This window comes from Lepisma saccharinum, chromosome 10 (genome assembly GCF_977018435.1).
Source record: "Lepisma saccharinum chromosome 10, izLepSacc3.1, whole genome shotgun sequence".
Classification (NCBI taxonomy): domain Eukaryota; kingdom Metazoa; phylum Arthropoda; class Insecta; order Zygentoma; family Lepismatidae; genus Lepisma; species Lepisma saccharinum.
Window position 1 is genome coordinate 17,595,236 of NC_139238.1, and position 12,370 is coordinate 17,607,605.

A 12,370-nucleotide genomic window follows, 5' to 3' on the forward strand; every position below is an offset into this window, starting at 1 on the left:
CTTTCAACACTAGGAATTAATAGGCACCCTCAGATATGGATTGTGAAGTGAAAGACGCAGTGAAATTGAAACTTAAGTGAATATAGTCATTATCTCCAAGTTAAAATGTACTTTAGTCTATCTTACCAATACAAAGTGATTTATGAAAATGAAATAGATGATTGTGGCTGAAACTATCAAAGTGGATATTTTGCATGTGTGTGTTTACCATTATTGTCCCATTAAAATGATGAGATTCGAGGAGACTCCCAACGAGTATGAGCATGAGCGTGTGAAAGTGGTCCCATGCAGGACTCCATTACAGCAATGTGTGCAGTAATGACTAATGTAGCAGAAGATATTAAATATGTAATGGATAACGAGCATCTTACAATAATAGTGCTTCTGGACTACAGCAAGGCACTTCAAATCACTGAACCTGATAATCTGCTGGCCAAATGATCATCTTATACAAACTTCTCCTAACCTGCTATCGATTGCATTCGGTTATATTTATCAGGTGACCCACAACAGTCATCCCAGAAAAAATAATTTGCATGGTTACATGATCTGTGAGGTTCCTCTAGGAAGCATGCTGGCTGTGTTGTTGTCTTCTATTACAAAAATTAAATGAGAACGTTAAAAGTCCACTATTCTTTTAATTTTAAAGATGGCGCCAACTATAAACCAGTAAAGAAGAGTGGTTTTTTGCCCTCTGTCAGCCTAAAAATTACAGAAATTTGTCGACAAATGAAAATTCAATCACTCTGTGCATGTTTACAACAGCAAGTTTGCTAATGAAGGAGAAAGTTCGACAATGGCCTCAGTTTGCAGGCAGATGGGTGGAAAGGCCTTCGCAGTGACTCATAAGTAGGGACATTGAATTTTCGCGATGCACGAAATTGCGAAATGTAAAAAAAAGATGCAATTTTGAACATTCTGCACATAACTACACCCCCAATGATGAAATATGCATGAGTTTTATTCGTGAAGTAATGCGAAATGTGTGTTTTTCCACGAAATGAACGCTTTTTCGTGAAATAATCGTGAAATATCATCAAATTAAGTAGAAAACACACAAAAACCGGCAATCGAGGTTGTGCGCGCAAACTGTCAATTTGTAACGAAACGTTTGCCTAAAGTTTCCTACCACTTGCAGCTGAAGAACATTATATCTTCGATCACATGAGGAAGACGCTGCAAATTCGGATTTCCCATGCACATAATCTCAGTTCGAAAACTTCGCTCCCTGTCAAGCTGCATTCCTTTCTTCCCCCGAATATGCATTTTAGAAATAAAGTGATTTTGTGTTGATGTTTTCTTTTTGGTTGGACAGCTAAGTACTTGTGTATGTGTACAGTATATAAAAATGAAGAAATAGTTTATCAATTTATAACTCTTTTGTATGTTGTTTCCTCTCATGATGAAAAAGTGCGTGCCAATTTTTTTTTTCCACCGCTGGTATATACCGCTGATCTAACATTTTATTTACCGCTCTCCTCAGTTTTTATTTACCATAAATTTGTGTCCCTACTCATAAGTGACTGCATGTGGACCCAAAGACTTATTCTTCTTGAGGTATGCAGGCACAAACTCAAAGTTGAAAATATATGTACATCAGCAATATGTCTGTGCTAAAATGCAGCAAACTTGTGTAACCCTAAATACAGAAATGCACTAGATAAGAAAAAAAAATAAGTTTTTTTCATTTAACTCTCCCTTGTATGTATATAAATGGCACAGAGAAATTTTAAATAATAATAATAATAATAAAAAAACCTGTATGTCCAGTGCTACATAACTTCCCTTCAACAAGAATAAATGGTGGCCATCACACCATTAAATTTTTGACACTGAAAACGACTGCCATTGGTCACAGGTAAATGGAATAGGTGTTGATGGAGAGAAAACTAAATGCATTCTTATAGGTTCAGGACAGATTATCTCTACCTGCTTCAATGTCAGATGCTAACAAAGATGTGGAAATTACAGATCAAAACCTAAACTGGAAAAATGTCATATGTTAAAAATCCTATGCTGCTCTACATTCCTTGTTTTGTTTAAAAACCATTACCACAGGTGATTAAGAAGGCATCTGTGAAGCCACTGGCTCTGCCATACATAGATTACTAGTCCTTATAGATCTTAATAGCAATTTGCCAAAATGTCTGCAGTGGGTAAAAAAATGCATGTGTACAATTTATCTATATCAAAACTTCCTATACCAAGGATCTTGATTGGTTTAGCCCCTCTGCACGATGTCACTTCCTGTAGCACTGCATGACCCCCTTACATCCACTCACACTTCCAGCCTTAGAGTGAATCACACTCTTTTGCCACTCGATCACAAGATGGCATTGTTAATTATTCCTTCCCACATGACCCCCTACGACATCTGGAAATTCATTTACAGTTTCTCCCTCCAGAGTGAGGAATGACATTCCAATGATTGATTGATTATTGATTTGGTTTATTTTAATTCTGCCACATTTGGCTAATTGTGAAAATGAGAATGAGTGATAATATGATGAATAGACACTCACAAAAAGGATGCTCAGGCCGGGATTCAAACCCAGGACCGGTGGCATTATGGAGCATTGTGCTAAACACTCTGCCATGGAGGCTGGTTCAATGACCTTCCAATGAAGTAAGGAACTATATCTGTATATATCAGTCAGACCCCTCATTTGCCACCCCCACAATATTGTTGGTGTTGCTACCAATTTATGAATTACTCGACACAATATTTTAAAGAGAAGTTTTCTTTTTATATTCCATTTAAATTTGATACAGTGTAATACTTATAGTTGACAACATATCAGACTGTGGTTCAGCGAGAGGTAGGCAAGGGGAAGCTGAAACTTAGGGTAACATTCAAAGCTTTTTTCTTTGTGAAACGATGAAATTTACACTTGGCAGAGGTATCCTCTGGTAACACAGTTTTGGAAATTTTTGTTTTTCAAAGTAGTAGTAGTATGTTTTTAAAAGATTTTCTTCAGACAGTAAGACATTAACTGAAATATTCTCAACTTTCTAAAATCAGAAATGGAAACTACGAATATTTAATTATAATCTATATTATTTTTTAATGAGGTTTTCATTCTTTCCTCATTTCAAAATTTGTAGGATGTAAATATCACAAATCATGGAATAAGAAAAAAAAATTGAAGGACTGGGATTGGCAGGGGAGGGGGCACTAAACCACAATCCTGCCTAGGGTGCCAAAATGTCTAGCTACGGTTCTGCTGTGGTCCAACTACACTAGAAAGAGACTATGGCAGTATTAACACCCTGGTCTAAAGTGGAATCCACATCTCAGGAGGTACTGATTACATATCAACATGAAGATAAAAAAAATAAATAAAAAAGGAAAACAAGGCTTACTTTGTGATTTTCTCTTCTTGCAACATAATTGCTGGTGACCCAACACCTTCCTTCAGCTGCATCACAAGGCCTGCTCTAATTGACTCCACTATGGCTGCAGTGCCACCTTCTTCTCGGAGTTCCGCATCCTGCAATTACAATGACTAGCTTGTTAATGCTGCTTGGGACATTCTTTACGGTAGTTTTACATCAAAAATTGCTGAATCGATACCATCTTGAAACAAAACAATCTTCAATGCCAACATTTGAACAGATTCCCACTGATGCAACATAATACACAATTATTTTCAGTGTTTTTTATATTATTTTCCCTGCGACATTTCGTCCTGGATTCCCAGAACTTTCTGAAGCGAAGATAAAGCTTGAATTGAATTCTTGTTTTAAGTTCACCTTATGCACAGATAGGCTAATTGGGACTGAACCTATGGTTTAAATTGGGATCCAAATCACTGTGCAATGTGCCTCCACCAGGTAAGATAAAGCTTGAGCAAGTTCTGGAAAACCAGGATGAAATGTCACAAGAAAAAATTAAAAAAAACAACATAAAATAACTGTATACTAGATATTTTGCATCTATAAAAAGTGGCCATGTGAACCTTTTTAAGAAGAACCTTGATACCCATAGATTTTAATATTTGGGACACGGTGGAATTCCTGTTCAGAATAGTTTTTCCACTCACTTGTTATCACCCATCACCAACACAGTGATGCACTTGCACAACAAGACATATTGCCCATACTGCAACTTATGTAAGATATGCTAATTGCACCATAGTAATCTACAAGAAGAAGGAATTGCACACTGTATTGGAAAAACTTGCTAACATCCACTTCATTCCAGGCTCGAATATACAATAGTCTGAAAAATAGGTGCCATGAATTTCTTGGACCTCAACAAGAGGCGAAGCAACTAATTTCTGCAACCCTATGCAGGAAATCATACCCATAGCCATGTGTATGCAGGAAATCATGCACCTAACCATGTGTATGTAGTGTGTATGTGTTTACCACACATGTAAAACAGCGACAGCGAAAAATCAGACGAGGGCTGGCTCAGAACCTTGGTTGGTAGAGTAATGGTACAGTATGCCCGAGACCCAGCTTCGAGTCCTGGTAAAGCCTGCATTCTCGCTAAAATTTCTACATAAACAGTATTCCTCCTGTCAGATTCACCTTCATAGAAACTCTTGAATCAAATTTCATTTTTTCCAGTGCAGAAAAAGCTTCAATTGTTATCACATTATCATTTACATGTAGTTACAAACTCTACTTATTTTTTCAACTCGAAAAAAAAAAACACTCAAACGATTCTGATAACCCTGATAAGTTAAAACAGAAAACTTAGCAATACCTTATCCAGGATTATCTGGCTATACTCTGTCCCAGGTAACTTTGGAGCAAGTGAATGAAAACAAGTCTTGCACAAGTAGTGACACAAGACGGCTAAAGGCCTGCACAAGACCTGGAGCAGACCCGTTCGCGAGACATCGCTCCTGAAATGCCATGCAACTTGCGCAACACCCTCGCTTGAGCAGCTTGTATGCCCACCTGCACAGATCGTTCCTGGCAGGCATTGTAGACCCGCCGGGTACCCGCAGTCTTACGATACCTAGTAGGTCTCAGTTCGTTCTTTCCATCAACTGCAGACCCCTCCCTCTGCATGACGTAGTTGCTTCGAGTAGAAACTGCACCTGGCCCACACCGTTCTGCAGTGTTGCCAACTGCAATAGATTTTCACTACTTAAAAAAGGGAACTCGAAGCTTCGTAAGCCACATCACGAATGAAATGAGATTTACGAATGTTGCTACCCCCCCCCCCCCACACACATTGAAATAGGTTTTCCGTGGCACAGGATCCATAAGTATATGTCGTAAACAACCAATATACGTATATATAGTGATATAGGACAGGACTGAAACATGTCACGTTCGACGCTGAGGTCGAGAGTCGAACAACACACTGTTCTACTGCGAACACCAGGGCCGTAGCCAGCCAGGGCCATTGCTGTTACCCTCGTTTGGGGGGTAGGGCCAAGTACTTGGATAAACGTGCCAACAAGAACAATCACAATAATAGTAATAAAGTAGCATGAAAGGCATTATAATCCTCATAAATCACGCAAAAAGGGGGTAGAAGTCGGTTCTCACACGCATTTGTGTTGAAACAGAGGATTAGAAATATTTTTTTTCAACACGTCAATTTCACATTAGCTAATAATGGAAAACAAGCACACAAATTGTTTTTGAAAGAAAGAAAGTGCATGATAAATGCATTCCGAATGTACAGACATATGGCATGTAAAATTTCCATCTACAATATTTTCTTTTCACATGGAGCGACGTATTACATAATCAATTCATCCAACTCGTAACAAACCAACATTAATAGCAAATAATATCACGGGCCGCCATAGCATTCTCTGTTTTAAAACTTTTCTCACTTAGATCGTTCGGCACTCAGGGCCGACTCCCGCTACCCCTTTGCTACGGCATTGAACTTGATGAGACTGGATAATATTTTATAATATATTTCTACTTTCATAAAATTTGAAATCAAGGGGTTGCAATTACCCCTCCATTCCCCCTCTGCAGGTGCCCTTGGCCGTCTGGAAGGAAAATGCAAGAAAAATATGAAAATTAATTCCATCTTGAGTACCCTTTAGCCCTGCTACTCTTAAATTCTGCTAGTCTGTTTTTTCTTGTACTTTAATGTTTGACCCCCACCCTGACCCTTCCGCTAGACTTAATTTCCGTCCAAGCTTGTGAGCAATGCACCCTACCCCTTCTGGTTGCGCCACTGCGTGCCTGGTTAAGGCACCATGCAATGAAAAGCAATTAGTTTTCAGTGAGGAGATTTTTGTTTGCTCGATCATTCATTTAAATAAATGAAGCTGTAATACTGCGTGCATTTCCTGGCAATAAGATAAAAACTGCTTACGCTGAACTGAAATCGCTAAGTATATAAATTCTCCTTGGAGGAGAGAGCTCCTCCTAGGACCTCGTAGGATTTACGAGCTACGTAAATAGGCAACACTGGCTGAAGCTGTCCACGTGGTGATGAAACACCTGGAGCGACACGCTGCCGGAGGGCTGTTTCCTTCCAGCAGGTTTTGCAGGCGCCCGGGTCTTGTTGAATGCCCAGTTACCTTGTAAGCGCAGAGTGCCTGGAAGACGAAGAACCCGGGTAAAGACGCAAGTCGACTCGTTGCCGTGGGCAGGCTAGCAGGTATACCTGTCCTCACGGGCAAGCGGGCAGTGGGTAGGTAAAATGCAGACTATGCTGGCCTCTAAAGATGGCTCCACTAATGAACACACGAGAGGGAATTGGATTGTATTGATGGGTGATGTGACTGCTGTTACCTTCAGAGAAGCGTGTATTGCTTCGCTCTCCCCCCCTTTCCTCTGCCACTTATGTGCAGCCTTGCTCTACAGATTCCAGGGATAGAGTATAGGGTGGTGATTAAAAAAAATACACCTGCCAAACAGTTAATGCATGAAATTAAATGTACAATAACAATAAAGCAAACAGAACAGTACAATGAAACTAACTCCACACAGACACAAAAAATGCCTGGACACTGTATTACAATTTTCACCAAATTGTTACTTGCTTCATGCTGCAAATCGAACCCCAATAAAGCAAATTAAATCACAGCATAACCTCATATTAATGCTGTTATGTGGAACAAAAGCATGCCTTGTAATATTTTGAGTTTCAATGTTAAAAAATGTTTTTACCCAAGATGATTAAAAAATAATAATGTACTTTATGCCATTTTATTTAATTCTGTTCTTTTTCTGGTAATGCAAAACATAGCACAACCCAATCAAATAGGCAATCAATAATACCTGGTTTATGTTTATAGTAGACAGATTGATGAGGTCTGATGGATCACCTCCACCCTATATTACAAACATAGAACATAAAATATTACTATGAAAGAACTCTGTTCACAAATTGAAATCCTTATGTGGTTAACCATGGTAACACTGCTGCATTTATATACAAGTTATTATGCTGTTTTAAAACTAAAATTTTCACAAAAATGTATTTCCCCTACATTTCATACAAATTATATACAATGTATATGAGTTAACATTTTTAAGCAAATGATAATGTTGTTTAACAGAGTGGTTCTCAAAGTTCGTCAGACTGCATGCCAGTAAATTGTTTCTTTAAAAGCCGAAACACAGATCCCAGCAATTTCACTCAAACACTTTTTTAATTTTTGTTTAAGATTCATAAATGAATTAATGCATACTCTTGTAATTAAATATTTACAAATAAATAATGACGCACATAAAGATTAATAGTTCGCTTATGTCTAGCCTTGTTGAGAAATATAAAATTAGGTTTAGATTAGTTGTCTCATGTAGTTTCTTCAGTTCAATTGGAAAGTGCTGTTTTTCAGTGGCATGTTATATTTTGAATGCAGAAAAAATCCAATTAATACTAAAGTGGCAAATCCACGCCTAACTGATAACTAATTTATTAATTTGATTTTAATGATTTCAGGTGAGTGAAAAACTTTCAAGAGAAAGTCTCGCAGCCCGCTATAATTGATGCTATGGCCCGGAACCGAGCCACAGCCCAGCAGTTGAGAAACACTAGTTGAATCCATTCCGCTCTTCACATCTCATGCCAGTATGGTTAACTTCGTCTTTCATGTCATTTGACACATCAGACACACAAGCACAATTCTTAATTCTTAACACTTCCCACAGATGGTGCTCATTGAATCTGCTGGATGAGTTATCCTATGAACACTGAATGTTATTTTCCCAGCTGTCCATTTCCAAGCTTTTTAGAGTTGTTTTTTTTACCTATGTGACATTAGAGTAAGACCTTCTGCAGGCACTATACCTCTAAGGCTGCAGGCCAAGAACTGTGCACATTTTCCTATGCATATTGCAGATAGCCGACCTCTGTGGGGGAGTGGTTAGCACAACTTACTACAACAGGGGTCACAGGTTCGAATCCCAGCATGGGTATTCTTTCCGAGTGTCCCTTTGTCAATTCCATCATATCAGCAATTACCCTCATCATCGCGATTAGCCAAAGTGGTAGACAAACAACACTAAATTGCAACTAGCAAGAAGAAAAACCTAGCAAAGAGATGTCTTGGTAGGTACAAGAAGAGAAAAACAAAAAGAAGAAGTCAGAAGGCATAGTGGTGCAAGAAATGTGGTGTATCAACCACAGACAACATTTTGAAATATCATGTACTGTAATGGACATTTTCCTCTCCAAATGAAAAATTTGATATCAATTTACACAGTAGTTTCTATTTCTACTAGGTACTGTGCAGGCACGTATCCAGGAATTCCTTTCGGGGGGGGGGGGGGGGCCTCGACATCATTTTTAAGGGGTATAGTAAGAACCTCAGAATTGTGTGTTTAAGACCAGAGGTAGTAATTGGGTTCCAAAAGGGGGGGGGGAGGGTGGTTTGGAGGGCGTTGCAAGGAAAGTTTACTTTCTCTTGGTAGCCAAGGCTTAACATTAAGAGGTCATAATGTTCAGGCAAAAAAATTAAAAAATGGGAGCAACTACCCCTTAAATCGTTGCCACTGTAAGGCTATCATTTTAATCAGAACGTGAAATCGGAACATTTTTTACCACTCGACTCCTCTGTGCCGGAACCATCTCAGTATGTGGGTTTGTCCATTTCTTCTCATCAGGCATAAAATCATCTATGGTGTCTTTGAGTGTTTTTACGAAGCTGTTACACATGCACGGGATGGACAATCCACTCGACAACGCGAGATTCAAATTGTGGGCTGCGAACTGGATGCAGACAGCTCTCGAATATTTCTCTCTGATTCGAGCCTGAACACCACTAACGTGTCTCGTCCTCCCATTTTTTCAGTTCTTATAAAAGCCGACACCCAACAAATTGTTCAGATTTAGGCCTTAGCACTCACAAGTGTTCAAAAATGCCTGTCACAGCTACCGCTGTCTTGTCATATATCGGCACGAAACAAAGGAAGTCTTCTCGAATACAGGTGGATCACGAAACAATTAATGCACAGTGAAAACCCTTCCGTTCCCAACACATCTAATGTTTCGTCTCCCAGTATGATGAAATGCTTACTCATTTATCTCTAGTGACGTGCCCAAGGGAGGTTTGGTGAGGTAATAACCCCATTTGACCCAGTATTCTAAAAAAAAAAAAAAAAAAAAAGGAACGTCAAAGAGGGAAAAAATGGCAAAATCAGGACTGACCTCCAACAATAGTATGCGTAACCCCTCTCCCTTCCAAAAATCCTGGGCACGCCTCTCTTTATCTCGGACACATTTTTTAAAATCAACTCACCAGAAGTTTTTATCATCATATTGGAGATTGAAGTAAGATGCGTTCTTCCTGCAGGTTTGGATATGATCCTTAAGGGTGCTGTCGTCTGTCTGCCTTCACACCTAATCTTAATAAGGCCCTAATTTTCCATCCTTGTGACTTGGATTTTCAAGACTTAGGAAGGTTTCAGACCAAAGGGACATGCGATACATGTCGATTGGAACAGGCCAATCAACAGCAACGTTTCACACCGTAGCGACACAAAAGGCCGCACAAACCTAATCTTCAGGTGACACGGTGTGAAATCTCCCTTATTAGGCCACTGTCATTGTCACCTTGAAGTAGTAGCTCTTGTTGACCACAGAAAAAAATTCTCCTCAACTGGTGGGAATGCTCCTCAGTTTTCTTCTCTCTCCTATATTTTCTGTGCTTGTTCACTATACAGGCAACACCTTACGATTTGATATACACAGGACATGTACTATGTAGACATTTTAACGAAAAATCGGTTGAAGTCAAGGATGGCTAGGTGGCTCAGTTGGTAGAGCCCTGATTTGGGTCCTGGCAGAGCCTGCAATTACCGCCTAAAATTCTACATATGCAACATCTTCTTGCTTTCTCTTCTCGACATTCATAAAATTTTCGGCTGTCTCTTTATGGTAGTTAAGTGTTTGAATGTGTTTCGAACCCCGTAGGCTTAAACAAAAGTATTTTTTTATACCATGAAATTCTCGGACTGCATATACGAAATTTAGTTCTGGCAAAACTAAATCTTCACTCAAAACTTTGCTTTTCAGTTGATCTATGCAGTTTATTTCTGTTTTAATAAACCACTCCAATATCCGGTACTGCTGAAATATTCACTTTAGAGAGAGACCTTTGATCTCTTCGGCCCTCGAACAGTGCTAGCGCTACACTGAGGCCCCGGAAGTTCCGCTGTCGTCAATGTCTTCATTTTCGAATCACTATATCTTATAAAGCAACCAGAGGACGCTGACTGATCTGATCATCTGAAATCTCATTAATCGATTCTTTGTACAACCGAAAAATTGAATCCGCGTATTTACATCCTCATTATATTCTAGAACGTTCCGCAGATAAAACGATTCGTTAATATCGCCAGTAGTTGACTCCTTCTCTCATTCAAGAACGTACCCTCTCCCGCCTTCCAGAGATTAGAAATTACAACGAATCGCCCTACGTGTGGCGCTTCCTTTGTTGTGCAGCTTCCAAATGCTGACAAGTCTCTACATAGTGCTCCAGTGCGCTGCGACAACACCGAAAGCTCAAGAAAAGTGTACGTGCAATATTAGACTATCAACAACAGTTTTATAGAACATTCTCCGTCTTGCCTCGATAATTGTCTATCTCCTTAAATCATCGTCACATTATTCAAAAAGCCAAAAACCTTATTTTATCTAGTGTAAAATAAAAAAAAAACATGGGGGGGGGGCTCGAGCCACCTCAACCCCAGCTTGGTTACGTGCTATTAACAATGACAGGGTTATAGAACATTCTCCATTTTGTCCCGATAATTATTTCTCCCAAATTATCATCACATTATTCAAGAAGCCAAAATCCTAATTTTATCTAGTGTAAACAGAAAAAATTCCTGAAGGGGGCTCGAGCCTCCTGATTCCCACCTTGGATACGTGCTATTGACAATAATAGGGTTATAGAACACTCTCAGTTTTGTCTCGATAATTATTTCTCTCAGATTTATAAATTTATTATCTTCACATTATTCAAGACGTCAAAAATCTAATTTTATCTAGTGTAAATTGAAAGATTTCCTCAGGGAGGGGGCTCGAGCCATTAACAATAACAGGGGTATAAAACATGCTCCGTCTTGGCTCGATAATTATTTCTCTTCTTACATTATTTTCACATTATTTAAGAAGCCAAAAACCTAATTTTATCTAACGTAAACTGAAAAATTTCCTGGGGAGAGGGTCGAGCCCCCTGTGCCCCATCTTGGATACGTGCTATTATCAATAACAGGGTTACAGAACATTCTCCGTCTTGCCTCGATAATTATTTCTCTCCTTAAATTATTGTCACATTATTTTATTTCACACCACAAGAAATCAAAAACCTCATTTTATCTAGTGTAAATCTAAAACTTTTGGGGGGGGGGTTCGAGCCCCCTAAGCCCCCCCTCTGGATACGTGCCTGGTACTGTGTGAGGTAGAGCAGAGTGACTAAAAGAGGATGCCGATATCTAAGTACACGGGAACTGACAGTAGAAAGTATGTAGGCAAACGCAGCAAGAGAAATTAAATATGCATACATATGTATGTTTCCAAGCAAGTTCAAGCTTGTTAAACCATATGCTACAAACATAGATACACAGTTGTTTACTTGAAATGTGCACAACAGATCAATTACTCATTTTATTTTCGTAAGTCCTTTGAATCTTGAAAATGGTTAAAATGTATTTTTAAAAACTATAATTAATTTCCCAACATTAAATTGCACTAACCAGTTTTTCAGAGCACTTCCCTTTTATTCTATCTGACAGTGAAAGTGGCAATGAACATTGAAACAAAATAACAATTGGCAAACAAAGTATAGTTTTAACTAGTGCAGAAACTGCATTTTGTTTTCAATGCACCATGTTATTAGACAATAAAAGCATATATAATAAAAGTAAGAACCATATATAATGTAAAATACTGAAACCACAATTTGCACAAGACAGTGTCATTCTCCTC

General features: G+C 38.8%; 1 protein-coding gene across 2 annotated transcripts in view; it reads right to left on the minus strand.

The window, feature by feature from the left end:
• The window catches only part of LOC145993800 (uncharacterized), a 206,120-nt gene that overhangs the window by 24,654 nt on the left and 169,096 nt on the right, over positions 1-12,370 (minus strand). Inside the window, exons 7-8 of one of the 2 annotated variants that reach the window (XM_083129610.1) lie at positions 7,213-7,266; positions 3,364-3,491 (exon numbers count right to left, since the gene is read on the minus strand). In XM_083129610.1, the coding sequence (XP_082985736.1) occupies positions 3,364-3,491; positions 7,213-7,266 (182 nt within the window). The remainder of the gene's footprint in view (positions 1-3,363; positions 3,492-7,212; positions 7,267-12,370) is intronic. The other variant, XM_083129611.1, reaches the window with a different exon arrangement.